The sequence below is a fragment of the Phoxinus phoxinus genome, assembly GCF_949152265.1.
Source record: "Phoxinus phoxinus genome assembly, chromosome: 9".
In the NCBI taxonomy this organism is placed as follows: domain Eukaryota; kingdom Metazoa; phylum Chordata; class Actinopteri; order Cypriniformes; family Leuciscidae; genus Phoxinus; species Phoxinus phoxinus.
This window is the reverse complement of record NC_136884.1, coordinates 11,596,313-11,612,328: the sequence shown is the minus strand read 5'-3', so window position 1 is coordinate 11,612,328 and position 16,016 is coordinate 11,596,313. Positions and strand designations below refer to the sequence as shown.

General features: G+C 41.1%; 1 protein-coding gene across 11 annotated transcripts in view; it reads left to right on the top strand.

The window, feature by feature from the left end:
- anks1b (ankyrin repeat and sterile alpha motif domain containing 1B) overlaps positions 1 to 16,016 on the top strand; it is a 153,333-nt gene that overhangs the window by 99,349 nt on the left and 37,968 nt on the right. For all 11 annotated transcript variants that reach the window (XM_079624187.1, XM_079624186.1, XM_079624188.1 and 8 more), the window contains 3 exons: positions 4,665 to 5,311; positions 6,707 to 6,779; positions 9,935 to 10,041. In XM_079624187.1, the coding sequence (XP_079480313.1) occupies positions 4,665 to 5,311; positions 6,707 to 6,779; positions 9,935 to 10,041 (827 nt within the window). The remainder of the gene's footprint in view (positions 1 to 4,664; positions 5,312 to 6,706; positions 6,780 to 9,934; positions 10,042 to 16,016) is intronic.

The following is a 16,016-nucleotide window of genomic DNA, read 5'->3' as shown; positions in this document are numbered from 1 at the left end:
TAAAGTGTAACTGGAATTTTGTGAATATTAAAAAAAACGGTGAATATACATTTTTGGGGTATTTAAATTTTTATTTTATTTCTGTACAGCAGATCTAGAAGAAAGTCTCTCTCTAGCTTTAAGTACGTTTTTGATTATTATTATTTTATGTTCTATTTTTATTCAGACATTTTCCAAACATTCCTGTGCAGATTTGATTTCTCAGAAAACCTTTAGATCCACACACACACACACAAAACAAAACACTCTCTTTCCTCTGTTATCTCTTGTAGTTTGGTGACACATTTTTTCCTCAGTGATGGTGGCAAAGATTTCATAGCGATCTTGCCTTTATATTACCCATAAATTGTGCTTTTTATTTGATCTGTTTCCCAGAAACTGAAGTGAACTTTCCATTATGGCTGTGTAGGTGTGCTGAGTGGTTTCTATACTGTAGATGGTTATCCACTTCTGCTTCCCGTGAGCTTGGTGAACACACTCATTTTCCTTTAAAGTCACCATGAAATCAAAATGAACATTTTTCATTTTGAAGAATTTTTTTAAAATATATATATATATATATATAATGTTACCGTGTTTATTATAAAGGCTTTATCTGTGCACATAATTATTATTATTTTAAATTCATGTGGACTTGATAATATTTCATCAAAAAACATTAAACTCCCAAAACGGCGTCTTCTCTTCATGACGTACTGTATGTCTTGGCGGAGAGTGGGACTAAATATCCTCCACGACTGCAAACTGGCATTCAGATCTGCCTCCATTTAGTTAGCAACACCCAACTTCCATCAGTTCCCGAGGACAAAAACAAGTCCCATCCTAAATGTTTTTCTCATTCTAGAAGCCGTTTCATTTACATATGTCACAATAGGGAAGAAAACCTATTTTAGTCTCCATTTCATGCTACTTTACTTTTATCAGTTTTTTAAATTTTTTATGTTAAGTCTTTTATTTGATGTTAAATTAATCAAATACGGTACTCTCAAAGTATTGCTACTGTTCTCAAACTATTGATTCGGATATTAGACCTATCGGGATTCTGTTGGCAATGGCATCATTTTGTGGTTTTGGGGGGCTGATTTGCATCTTTATTAGTGTGGTTTATACTGACGACTAGTTGAGCCATGTAACTCTCTTGTAGTGTAGACTTGATGTATGGCAGATTATCCCTTGAATTCTTCAGATAGAGTCAACCTTCCTTTGATCCTTTCCAGTGCGAGTTTTTCCTGCAGCGTGTTTGTATTTGGCTTCTCGCGGATGACGGTCAAGGCCTCTGTGTTTTGTATGCCGACTGCTGTTTTGTCTGAGATGGCAGTGACCTTTACTACTGTTGTGATAGTTCATGCTGTTTCTGTCTCTCAATGGATGAACTCATCATGGCATTTAACTTGCGATCCTTTTGCGCTAGATGATCAAAACTGACACAGACCCTTTTGCACAACATTATCCTCTCTCTTCAGGGTCAAAAGCGAAATATTACAGCCGAAAATTCCATCATAACTCGTCCTCATGTCGCCTCAAACCTGTCGCATGACTTTCTTTCTTCCATGAAACACAAAAGGAGACATTTTGAACAATGAACTCGTCACTCTTTTCCATGCTATTATGCAAAAGCATCATAAAAATGGTCATAAAACTTTGGAACAACATGAAGGTGAGTAATTGATAGTAGTTTTTAAACTATCTCTTTAAACTCATTTTGTTTGTGTGCAAGATTGACTCATTCTCTTGTTGTCTCCACCTGTTTTGCTCAGCCTCCAGGAGTGTAATTTGATCTTTATCTGTTGAAAATGCTGTTTACACGAGCTGGAACACGGCACCGACGCCGGGACAGGACGGGATGTGGGAGCGATGAGTTCTGATGTCTCCCTCGGAGTGTTATAGATACTGATATCCTGTTTAGCGTCATGTCTCTCCGCGTTCACTAAATCTGACTGCTGGAGTCCAATCCAGCGCACGCATCAAAAACCTTTTAAGCGGTGCGTGTCTCCCGCCGTCCACGCCCGTATTTATCACTTGGGGACGCTGCCTTTTCACTTTAGATTCCAGATATGAGATCCAGCACGTAGAGGTGGTGCAGTACATGCAAATGCAGTCCTGTGATTTATATTACATGCCATTACCGTGCTGCTTTATAGGCACATTTTAATGAGGTTAAAAAAAACACTCATTCAGAGCCTGTGAGGTTGGGATGTGATGGGACGAGACCAGAAATGCGTTTGAGAGGCGTTTTAGTTATTCATCAAAGCTGAATTTGCTCGGTCTCCATTTAGTCTTGTTTATTTGTGCTGTGAGCTTTATGCAGGATCGACACATTTTTGATGCTTGCTATATAAAAATAGCATCTTTCTCTGTGTTCCTTTCAGATTCCTCTATTCCTGTGGTTATTTTGGCCTGTAGCACAGCGTTCCGTTCAGTTGATTATTCTGCATTATGAGATAAAAGGGAAACTCATGTGACTGTCTGGACAGGATCAAAGCAGGATGTACCAATGTGTGTGTGTGTGTTCTGTGTGTGAATGCAGTGGCTTGGTTGAACATACTAAATGTCTGTCTAGTTGACCAAATTTCACTTGCATTTATTAGGGCCCGAGCACCGATGGTGAGACGACCCTATTGGATCTGCTCCGTTTATTCTTCTTCTCCAAAAGTTAATCGCTTTTTTGAGGGCCTAAACATGCTCGAAAACTCATGAAACTTTGCACACGCATCAAAAAGTGGTGAAAATGTACGTGTGATATGGGTTTCAGAATTGGGTGGGGCAAAATGGCTCAATAGCCCCCCCTACATTATTGACCCGGCGCAAGGTTTTCACGTACGACGTGGACGAAATTCGGTACATACATGTAATGACCCAATACCTACAAAAAAGTCTCTTGGAGCATAGCCCTAAACACAACAGGAAGTCAGCCATTTTGAACTTCCTCTCAGATTTTGTACAGTTTTTGCAATTTCCAGACGGTGTACTTTAACGAACTCCTCCCACAGTTTTGATCTGATTCTCTTCAAATTTGGTGAGCGTAATCTCAAGGCCTTTTGCAACGTTAAATTGCGAAGATCTTGAGTTTTCGTCGAAGGGCGTGTCCTCGGCGGCCTGACAAATGTAGCCTTTGGGTGATATATGCATCATCAGATAAGTTCTATAATATTAATGTTGCTTGCAGTTCAGATGTTGCTAAGCAACCACAAACAGCCTGCAGTAACTCAGGCATACAATGTCCAATCTGCCCCAAACTTCACATGTTTGATAACAGTCCTGTCCTGAACACATGACCATGCTCATATTCGGTTATAGTAATAGCGCCACCTGCTGGTAGCAGGAAGTGTGGCAAATACAAACGACTTTGACATACTCCTCCTATATTTACATTCTGCCCACTGTGCCCTGTTTTCCTAAAGCCGCCGGGTGGCGGTGGCTCGGGTGCCCACCCTGCCCCCCACCCTGCCCATTGCATGTTAATTTTATACAATTTTGGTTAATTTGAAAGTACTTTTGAATACCAATTTGACAATGAAATAAACAAAACACAATTGTTCCCTATTTATTTTAAAACTGTACTGTCAGCACAGTAAATGTGATAAAAAGTATGCAGATTTCACAGTGACCTAGTTAGTTGTCCTAATAAGCCTGACCTATTACTATTGCTCATACTTAAAGGTTAAGACTGTTGAATTCAGGTGGATTCAAATGTCTCTCACATTTTGTGCTACAGACAGGAGTGATACCTCAGGGGCTTATTAAGGAGAGGTGTGCTATTACTTTTATAAGATTGAACTTCAAAAATAAATTTTTGCACTCTCTTTTTAAGCTATATATACACTATATAATATGATTTGTTTTACTTGAACATGTAAGAACCCATCCTAAAAAACCCTTGCATCGAGGTGGTGACTTTTTTCAACTTGCAAGCAGCATTCGTTTTCTTCTGAAAAAAGATTCAAATCTAGATATTAATATTTGTTTACATTTTAGCAAGCAAAAACATCCAACGCTCATGACTGTACAGAATAAACAGAGAAACATGAAGAACACCTACATCTTGATGAATGCAGACGTCATAACTGGAATTTAAACAAGAGACTAAAAATAAATACGCACACCGCTCATATTTATCAAGAACTGAATAAACCCGTTGACCTCCATGAACTGAGATCCTCATTTACACTACAGATCACATGCTGCCCGAGGACAGCTTTTAAGAGCTCTTTAGTGAAGGAGTCCTGGACTTCTTTACATGGGACAGTGCAGGAGACAGTCCTCTGAGGGCCGTAGGGGACAAGAGGAGGACAAGAACAGTGTATCTCTCACTCCAATGAACAGATTGGTTTGCCCCCAGCCCCAGGCACTGATTTGGTTCTAGTCTCAACAGCTAGTCGACCGAATGACATATATACACAGACACAACACTATTTCATATCCAGCATCTGCCTGGGTGCTTGTACTTCAGAGTGCGGACACATTTGTATCTTCCTAGGGGGGGACACTGTCCAGGTGCTCACAGAGACATTATTCCTTCTAGGTTTGTTACGTTTTAAATGGTTTGTTTATACTGTTATTGATGCGTGTTTGTGTTTTATGTGTAAAAGAAAAGCTTGAACGGGAGAGAGAAGGAATGAAGCCTTGAGAATCTGATTTTACTGATTTTTTTCCCTCCCTTGCAGATGAGGCGGTACACCAGAGAGAGTGCATAGAGCGAGACGACCGGAGAAACAGCCACGTTCCCGAGCAGTTTGCGGGCCTCCTCCACGGCTCATCTCCCGCCTGCGAATCCCCTGATAACCCCTACCAACTCTACAGCAAAGTGCGAAAGTTCAGCGTTCCTGAGCCCCCGGTCCGGCACGGGAATTTTCTCAGAGCGCCCGAGTACTCGCCTCCGCTCCCTCGCACTGGCAGTGAGGCGTCTGCCCTCAAGACCCAAAGAGAAGCCAAGCCGCAGATAGTCTACAGGACGATTTTTCACACACAGGTCAACCAGGGCACGTTGCCGCTCGGTGAACTGGGTGACAAGACCACGGGGGTGCATGCGAGGAACGGCGAGGCCCGGAGCAACAGCACGGGCGGCAATAGCCCAGCAAGCGGCAATACCAGCTACGAAGAAAGAGCCTGCACACTTGGGAGGATGAGGTCCATGCCAAAAAACGTTTTGGACCTTCAGCTGTCCAGAAATTTCTCCAAATCAGACTCTAACCTTGTGGCCGTGTCTCCCATCGAGGAAGAGCAGTGGAGTTCCAGAGGGCAGAGCAGCCCCGGTAAAAGCAGCCCCAACAGACTGGAGAGAACCCCCTCCTTTACGGCAGAGTGGGAAGAGGTAATAACGTTTTAATTACCAGCTAATTGCAGAATCATTTCCACTTAATTAATTCACTTAGCTTGAAGTAACCAAGCTGACTGGCTTGAAAGGTTTTCTTTCGGTGCTCGGCGTCTGTTTTTGATGTGTGATGCAAAAATCATGCCCTTTTGCCAGAAAGCCTAAATTATTCAACTATGTTGTCATGGCAGCTAAATGATTTTTAATGTGTTTCTTTAATATATAAAGTATGCATAATGATAGGCCTGGGACACGTTTTGCACTGACAGTGATCTGTTTTCTACTAGGGCAGCTTTTATTCAGGGTAATGTAGCATATAAAAAGTCAAGCAGTCAGTCAATTAATGGAGGAAGTGCCTTTGAATAATGACATCCTAATTATACTGAGTGAACTGATAAGTCAAATCAAAAACATGCCTATAATTAAAATGATAAATAAGATGTTGTTTGCATAAAGAACCAAGATTAGTTTGATTTTCATTTATTTATTTATTTTCATGACAGTTTGTTAAGCACATTTAACCCTCAAGTTATCATTGTTATCATGTTTAAATACCTTGCTATTTAAAAAAAAATGTCATATAATTTTTTTTTTTTTTTTACAGTAATGAGAAATTTTGGGGGAATGTGCTTCAAATTATCATTACAACAATGACCCGAACATCTTTGACAGAGATTTGCCCTATTGCAACATTTTATCAAAGTTTAAAATAAAGTACACATGATAAAAAATAGTCTCAGCCTCCAATATTGAGTCAATTCTCTTTCAGGTCAGTGATTTTTTTTAGATACAGGGGGCTTCCTGCTTCATGTGACGACTATAGTCAATAGATTTAATGCATCAGAGCATTTTCCTCCCCAGCCTCACCCAGATGTCAGGTCTTCAAAGGAGAACATACATTAGAAATAACTGATCAAAGGGGAGAGGGGAGAGTTCTGCATCCGTTCGTCTGGGGCTTCCGAGCCGCTCTCTCTTTGGAGTAAAAACACGGTCCGCTGGGAAACAGCGAGGGCTGTTCTTTGAAGGCAGGTGTTCGGCTTTACGGATGTGAAACGACACTTTCTTCACTCCGAACATCACTGTCATTTTAATGAGGAGACATTCATCAATAAACACTCTCCCTGCTCTCTCTTCGAAACTGACATATTCTCAAACGAAGCTGATTGTGATAAATTGCCTTCCCATAATTCCCATTTCTCAGCTTTTAGCCAACTATTAAGTGGTTTTGGAGCACAATTACTGGCATTTAAGAAAAAAAACCTAAAAGTGAGCTTGTAGGAAAAGAGCAATGAGGAGAAGTCTGTGGGGAAATGCCATGGAATAAAGATATAAAAATAGCAATGAGCCTGCCGTTATGCAAACACAATTTATCTCTCTTTCTCTTCCTCTCCACAGATTGACAAGATTATGAGCTCCATAGGTGCTGGAATTGGCACAGAGTTGGGGGGGATTACGGAGAATCACTCAGGTTTGTGTGTCTATGTTTGTGTGTGATGTTCATGCATATAGTGAGTCATCTCAGCGCATTTAACATATATCCGTAACTATAGGGAGCTCATGGCTTGGTAAGAATATCAACTAACGGCTGTGAAGTGTGCAGCACTGTGAGACAGGAGGGTTTCCTTCAGTAGTGTCAAAGACCTGCTCATAGACAGGGAGCTTTTTGAGATGTAACCATGGTTACTGTGCGCTCTCCTCTCGTCACGGTGCTCTTCCTGTAGTCATAATGAGAGCAGGGGGACAAGAAGTGGATGGACAGCTTAGACCTCTAAGCGCTGATCTTGGGACAGTTTAGTTTTTGAGAGGGAAAGGAACATCTCATTGACTGGAGATCACGCTCCTGAGATTCTCACAGCAACGAAAGTGAAAACCATTCAAGTTAATAATGAGGAAATGAACAATTAACTTGCCTCTCCTCTTACTTCATCTCTTCCCCTTTCACTTCCTGTCCTCTCTCCACTCTCCATTCTCTCATCTCACATCCTCTCTTTTTGCCTCCTCTCCTTTTGCCCTTTCCCTTGTCTACCCATCCCCTGCTTTCTTTTAACCCCACTTTTACCTTTTGTCCTCTCCTATTCTTTCCTTTTGCCTCCTCTCTTCTCCTCTCACCTCCTTTCCTCTCTCAACTTGTCTCCTTTTGCCCCTTCTCATGTCTTGTGTCTCCTTTCCTATCATTCTCTCCTCTCCTTTCACCTCCTCTCTTTTTCCCCATCTCCTTTGCCTCTCCTTTCACCTTCTGTCCTCTCTCATCCTCTCTTTGTGCCTATATTCTTGCCTCCTGTCTTCTCCTCTCACCTTTTCTTGTCTCTTTTCATTCTATTGTCTTACCTCCTCTCCTTTTTGCCTCCTTTACTTTTGCATCTTCTCCCACCTCCTCTCCACACTCTTTTTGCCTCTCCTCTCCTCTCCTCTCCTCTCCTCTCCTCTCCTCTCCTCTCCTCTCTCTCCTCTCCTCTCCTCTCCTCTCCTCTCCTCTCCTCTCTCTCCTCTCCTCTCTCAATTCAATTCAATTCAATTCAAAATTGCTTTATTGGCATGACTGTACACAATACAATATTGCCAAAGCTTGGAATACATATAATAATTATAGACACATCAAAATAATAACATATTATAACATAACTTAAATGTAAATGTACAAATTAAATTAATTGTACAAATGAACAGTGTGACCAATTACATAGTGTGAAATGTATGTCTTACATCAATCTTCTCTCTCTCTCTCTCTCTCTCTCCTCTCCTCTCCTCTCCTCTCCTCTCCTCTCTCTCCTCTCCTCTCTTCTCTCTCTCTCTCCTCTCCTCTCTCTCCTCTCCTCTCTCTCCTCTCTTCTCTCTCTCCTCTCCTCTCCTCTTCTCTCTCTCCTCTCCTCTCTCTCCTCTCCTCTTGTCTCCTCTTCTCTCTCTCCTCTTCTCTCTCTCCTCTCTTCTCTCTCTCCTCTCCTCTCCTCTCCTCTCTCTCCTCTCTCCTCTCCTCTCTTCTCTCTCTCCTCTCTCTCCTCTCCTCTCTCTCCTCTTCTCTCTCTCCTCTCCTCTCTTCTCTCTCTCCTCTCTCTCCTCTCCTCTCCTCTTCTCTCTCTCCCCTCTCCTCTCTTCTCGCTCTCCTCTCCTCTTGTCTCCTCTTCTCTCTCTCCTCTTCTCTCTCTCCTCTCCTCTCTTCTCTCTCTCCTCTCTCTCCTCTCCTCTTCTCTCTCTCCTCTCCTCTCCTCTCTTCTCTCTCTCCTCTCCTCTCCTCTTCTCTCTCTCCTCTTCTCTCTCTCCTCTCTCTCCTCTCTTCTCTCTCTCCTCTCCTCTCCTCTCTCTCCTCTCCTCTTGTCTCCTCTCTCTCCTCTCCACCCATTTTGCCTCTCCCTTCCTCCCACCTCCTCCTTTTCTTGCACATCTCCCCTCACCTGTCCTCTCTCATCTTCTCTTCTTTTTTCACCTCATCTTCTATATGCCTCTCTTGCCACCTTAACTTTCACCCTTCCTTTTGTCTCCTCACCCTTTCTTTCACGGCATCCACTTTACCTCTCCTCCCTGTCTTCTCCTCCTCTCTTTTTATTTCTCTTTTTGCAACCTCTGTTGTTGCCTTTCATCTTTCTTCTCCCCTTTACTCTCCTCTCAACTCCTGTTTTCTCCTCTCATCTGCTCTACTTTCACCTTTTCCGTCATCGTCCTCTCGTCTCCTCTCCTTGCCTCTCCTATACTTTTGTCTTGCCTCTCCTCTGCAGTGGTCCCTCTTTTTTTTTTTTTTGTCCTCAGAAAGCCAGATTGTGTTACCATTCCACCAATGCTCACAGACGCCCACAGAGAGTGTGTGTGTGTGTGTATGTATGTGTGTGTATGTGTGGGAGGGAGCAACAGCAGCTTCTGCACTCAGACAAAGAGGCTGGGGTTGATCTGATGGCTATTATCGGCAATATGAGGTACAGCTAGTGGAAAGAAGGGAGGGAGAAAGAGAGACCAAGAGGGAGGGAGAGAGAGAGAGAGAGAGAGAGAGAGAGAGATAGAGAGAGAGAGAGCACAGTGGCACAGGATGCAGAGGCATACAAATGAGTGTGGGAGTGCTGGAGAAACAGAATTCTACCAAGCAAGCTGCACGCTGTCATTCCTATCCTCTTTCACACACACACACACACACACGCTCGCTCCCTCCCGCACGCGCAAATGCACACATGCACATGCCTGCACTCTCCACACACTGAGACACAGGTTGAGCAGCACAGCGGCTGAAGCGGTGGTTGGTGATCGCGCATCTCTCACCTCTCTTGTGGATGTAATTTGGAGCCTTCAGCATGCCTACCTCCACCGCCGGCGCACTTCTCCTCCAGCACGGACCCTAACGCTCACTCTCCTGAGAGGACCCTCGTCTACTTTGCTCTCTCTTTCTGTTCTCTTCCCTTTCTCTACTGTTCTCAGCATTACTTTCCTTGAAATCACTTTTCTACCTCCTTTTTCTCGCTCTCTCCATCTCTCCTGTTTGCACTCGCGCTCTCCGTCGCTTGTTGAGCATGGCGGGTTCGTTTGACAGTCACATTGCGCGGAACATGATGTGGCAGTGCCAGCTCTCGCAGCCGGACTGTCGCTGCTACCGGGTGGATGGCTACTCACTTCTCAAACGCCTCCCTCTGCACCCCTTGATAGGCCCCCGCTGCCCCGTCCAGTCCGTAGGACAGTGGCTGGACAACATCGGTCTGGTGCAGTACGAAAACCACCTGCTGTCTAATGGCTTCGACAACGTTCAGTTTATGGTGAGTGTCTCCTTCACACTTCCATCTCTGTCTTTCCCTACGGCCAGTTTTCTGAGAGTGCCTTTTTTTATTAGTCATCAGTTGCATCTTGTGGGTGGTGTGGGTTTGCATGTGTACTTGAATGTTAGTTGTTTGTTCTCAGGTAAGCTGTTTTGTGTGATTATGTCAGATGTTCTGTACTTGAGTCCTCAGTGTCTTCATTTGTTGGTCTCCTGTTACATGATTGTTGGAAAATGCTCAGCATTGATTCTGTAGACCTTAAAGGTTATGAAGGATATAGTATATTCTTGGATTTTGTGACATTTATCATGTGAATGTATTGCCTGGCCTGTATGTTTCCCTGTCTGTACTCTCATATCAGTACTTTGGGTACTTTGGAAATCAAAGGGATTTAGTTTTACGTTTTTATTAGAAGTATGTGATCTAACATGTTTAGTTTAGAAGATTGTAGAAGTTTTAGCAAGTAGGTGTTCAGTAAAAAGCCATATTATAGGAAAGTAGAAATGAAACATAAAAAATAAAGAGAAATTATTATTAGAAATGAGACAACTGTAACATAATACCTTAATGTTGTACGTATTATCTGGGAAATGGTCCTTTTGTTGTTAATCCAGTGCTGCATGTTAACTCATTGATACATTGCATTCCAACACGTGGTCAACGTCACTCCTCTGACAATGCAGAAAACATGTCCACCGTGGGCGTGTTCAAATGCATGAACGTGTTTGCCTGGTGTGTGTTTGGAGGAGAAAGTGTTAAAGCAATCATGGTTGTTTAGGAGCACCTGTAGAGATGAAGGGGCAAGTTGGAAGATGTTGTTTCCTGGAAGAGTCGATCAATACTGCCTGCACATTTATGATTACCAGTAAATTCTTCTGCAGAGAGAGATCACACTTTTGGTTTAAATGTAGCACAGATGGCAGAATGGTCAACTTGCATGAATCATACTGGGCTTAAACTAATGAACTAATCCCCGGTTTCACAGACAAGGCTTAAGCTGGTCTCAGACTAAAATAGATGTTTGAGCTGTTTTAACTGAAATCAACTTGCACTGACCTTAAAATATGCCAGTGCCATTGTTTTGTCTCAAGATGCACACCAGTAATCTTTTTTTTTTCAAGACACGTTTATAAAATAAAAAAACGACTTAAATGCCCTTATTAAACTAAGGCCTAATCCTGGTTTAATCTTAGCCCTGTCTGTGAAACCGGGCCTATATGCTGGTTAGTGCTGGTCTGTAGGCTTGTTGGTTCTTGTCTGATGGATCTGAATAATGTATTTAATGATTTAATGAAGCTTTGGTTGTTGACCAGCACACCACAGTCCATATTGTCTGTCAGTTATGCTGGCTTTGTCCTGATGATTTGATGAAATGAAAGTCATCATGAGTGACCCATTAACTCAGTTTCTAACACTTAATTAATGTTTCTTTTGCACACACAGTGGTTGGTGTAAAACAACCGCTACACTGCAAAATAGCATTTTCTTAATCAGAATATATTTGTCTTGTTTTACAGTACAAATGTGTAAATATGCTTAAAACATCATAAATGTACTTGAGAAACAAACTTGCATTATTTATTATAGATATAAAGGCTTGTTTTCAGAAAAGATACCCTGAATTATCATACTCTATTCATTGGCAAATTGTTTTCCTAGTTCCTTGGCATAAATTTAACTAAATCTGCTGGGGGAAAAAACTATTTGCCAGAGGGGAAATTTGAAAATAACACTTTCAGAGACTATATCTTTAATTAAGTCTAAGATACAAAGACTGATTAAGGGAATGGTTTGAGTGTACAGTATCCAATCATTAGAACAAATGTGGACTTCATGTTATTACAATAGTTTTAAGATCACTCACTTCACCTTGCGTGCTTCTAGAGCGACGTCTTTGAGCAGATGCAGTCACTGTAATCGGTTTTGTTCTGTTGCATTGTGTATGGCTGGTGGCTCTATACTTTAAGAAGTCAGACTGTGGCTCTATAAGAAAACAATTTCACAACTACTGTACTGCTGATTTGCCAAAGGGATCTGTTGCTTTTCAGAAGAATGTCTCTAATCTAAATGGCTGTCATAGTGCAGACGGCAGTGAGATTGTTACTAAAGCAGGTGACGTTCACAGGTGAGCCACAGACTCATGGGAACTGTAGTCCAAATACTGCACTGAGCTGATGTATAATGGAGCTGTGGCTAAATCCTATACATTGTGTGACTGAATCGGATGCTCGTGCATATGTTTGTGTGTAATGAGTCTTTTTGCGAGTGTTTAGTCGCTCATGCTGATTACCCTCCCCCAGCTCTGACCTGCATCCATTCCTGTTGTTGCCGAGGCAACAGAAAGAAAGGAAAGGAATAGAGTACAGAGTATTTTAGCTATAGAAATGTAAAAAAAAAAAAGTGCGTTTCCTTCCTAACGGTCGTCAAGGAAATGGATTACGCCGTTTCCCTGCAGAGCATTTTTAATAGGGTGTTAAAAAGCTCCCGAAGCCAGTGTTGAGTTGCCAGCACCCATCATAATGTCAGCATTGACAGCTTTACCTGCTATAGCTAAACAAAATACTGAACTTGACCTTATCTGGGAGGTCAAAACTTATCAAAACTCCATTTATAAACATGCTCACAGTGGTTCTCATTGATTAATAATTGCGTACAAGGTGCATTTATACAAAAAGGTCTTCCTGCAAAAGTTTCACAACAGGTGCATACAGTCGCATTACATTGCTCTCATTGTAATAGTGATGGATCCCATTTATTCTAAAAATGAAGCAATGTGTGCCTGTAGTAAGTAATTAGCATAATACACACCCACACATCTCTATATAAGGGATTTCTGCACAACCTCACTTGTACAGATGCAAACATTGAGAGAAAAATGCCACGCTTTAATGGAAATTATGCTCTTTAAAATTGTTTATTTGAATAAATCTCTTATAGTCTTATAGGTTACACATGATTGCGCTTTAAACCTTCATTGGCCAGCTGTGCATTTTCTATGTAAAGTAGAACATATCTTGGAATTGAGCTGTAATGCAAATTTTTAAGACTATGAAATATATACATATACTGTATACCGTTCAAAAGTTTGGGGTCAGTTAGATTTTATTTTTTTAAGAAAGTAGATTCAGCAAGGATAAATTTATATGAAATGTTTCTTGAACAGCAAATATTATAATGATTTCTGACGGATCTGTGAGACTGGAATAATGATGCTGAAGATTCAATTTGCAGGAATAAATAACATTTTTAAATATAATAATAGAAAACAGTTATTTTAAATTGCAATCGTATTTCACAATATTGCTGCTGTTAGTTTGTTTATTTTATTTTATGTAGCCTAGGGGAGCCTAAGAGACTTAAAAAAACATTACAAAATCTTATCAACCTCAAACTTTTGAATGGTACTGTATGTATATATTTTTCTTAAATATTAAAATTTGCTTAACTTAAAAACATTCATAAATTGTATTGACCCTGCAATCCTGTGGAAACTCTTTTACAAGTAATGAAAGCTTCTCAAAGTTACTCAAGGCATTGATCTAGGAAGTGTAATAAAGGCATAAGTGACTAAGGCACTGTCTTTTTTTTACAGAAAAAAATAATGACTGTTTACAAATAAATTTCCTGAACACTTGTCCCGTCTGTCACTGGCCTTGTCGCAGATGAAACCGAACCCCTGATTTTCCTTCGAGTCTACACTTTTGTGACGTATTGCCGTTTTGACTCGGATAGAACCCTTTTAAAACCTAAAATGACAAACGGGACACCCTACAGTCTCATGGACTCAACAGACACGCACGCGGCGGACATTGTAAGTCCTCAAGACCGCAAGTTCATATGAAGTGTGCCATTTGGGACAGAGCCATTGGTCAGCCAAACAAATAGTCCCACCCCAAACTCCTGTCATTGGTTGAGCCGGTGTACTCTCTGCGCATTAAACTGAGATAAGTGATTTAACGTTAAAAAAATACATTTGTTTTAGTCCAGTCAGCAGTTCATTACTATGTAATTTTATTCCTCAAGCTAAAGCATCTCCTCCGGATGAATGGGACATCTGGATGAACTGCAGACACACACACACACACACACACACACACTCTGCCTCTGGTCTCTGTAGGACGGAGCTTCTGAAAGGCCTTCAGATACAATTAATATTAGATGGAGGTCTGCTGCTTCTCTCTGATGTGCTAAAGTTTCTCTGAATGTTATTGCTTTTCTTTTTCTTTTTCTTCAAATAAAGTTGATATAAAGGACGAACTGCGGTGCATAGTCGCTGTGTTCCCTCGGTATTAGGAAGACCGTGAATACAGCACTGGCCTGAAACATTTAGTTGGAACCAATGTGTCATTTTAAAAGTCAAATTTCACCAGTGCCCTCAGTCTGTAAGAGCTAGGCAACCGCGTTTCCTGAGAGAGAGAGAGTTAAGTGGCGGAGAGATGATAGTGGTACCTCGCTTCAGGACCTCTGGGAGTTTTGAGATGAACATGGACTGCATTTATATAGCGCTTTCACAGACCCAATGGCCACCAAAGCGCTTTACATATTGCCTCACATTCACCCATTCACACACCGACGGCGGTGTCAGCCATACAAGGCGCCATCCAGCTCGTCGGGAGCAGCTGGGGTTAGGTGTCTTGCTCATGGACACCTCGACACTTGGTCAGGTGGAACCGGGGATTGAACCACCAACCTTCTGGTTTGTAGACTACCTCAATGACCTACTGAGCCACTGCCGCCCCGCTCCGAACAATTCAGAGTCATTGCACTGGTCATTTATCTCACTCTGAACTTTGAGGGTTTGAGATGGTGTATGTTTCTTTTATGTGCTGTTGTATCCTTCACACTGTTTGAGGCTAGAACATTCACACAATGACATTATTATTTTGTAGTCATATATTTTGATATTACAATAAACTTCCTTGATAAAGGAAGACCTTGGTTTATTGTAGATACCTGGAGATCTTTTAGAGGACGTTTGGTGGATGTCACTGTGGTTCTGCGTGAGTCGTCGACAGACTGGTTGATGAGAATAGTGTGGCAGTTTATCATGTGTAAACATGAAGTTGTGTTACTGTGTATTTTAGCATCACAAAGCCAGTAGTACACAGTTTTCCATTTCCTATTTCTGGGTATTTAAAGGGGTGTTCCATCCAAAAACAGCCTTTATGACTTTCTGTTAAGTTTAAAAACGTAAAAAAGTAAGTTTAATTTTTTTTTTCTTGTTTTGTTTTGTTTTGTTTTGTTCATACAATGAATGTCTATGTGGTCCAGTGTTGTTTTAGCTCCCATTCACTCTCATTATATGGACCAAAACATTTCTTCATAATATTTCCTTTTGTGTCGCATAGCATAATGAAGGTTGGGTGATGAAGGTGAACAATTAATCATGCTTTTACTTGTCCCGAATTTTGAATTCCTGTAAAAAAAGTTCCCATAAATATGTTTTTCACTCATTGATCTTATTTCATGTTGAACTTTCATTCATAAATTAAAGGCAGTGTAAAGAGAAGTGCTTTTGTAAAACACACAGAACAGTTAAACTGCCGAATGCATTGTTTAAGGATGTTAAACATTACATTAATCTATAACAGTAACATCTAGGCAGCACTTTTACACATACAGTATATGCTGAAATTAATTCATTAATTAAGTCATTAAGTCATTAATTCATTTCCAAATTCCAGTTCAGATTTGCATTTGTCAAAATTTGCTACATTTTTGTTTCCCAAAATGCTATGGACTCAACTAGACCTTTGAATTGCAAAGAAACTGTAATTATCAACTCTAATTTTAAACACATTTTTTGACCCATTGTTTGATCAAACTGCTAAGAGTTAAGACATTTTACACAAGCTTGCATTGAACATGTATTAATTTCCAAGATGATAACTTAATGCTGCTTGCTGAATTAAACATGCAGTGGAATGTGACAGCAATGAAGGATAATACTTTTAGAAACATTTATCTTTGTATAA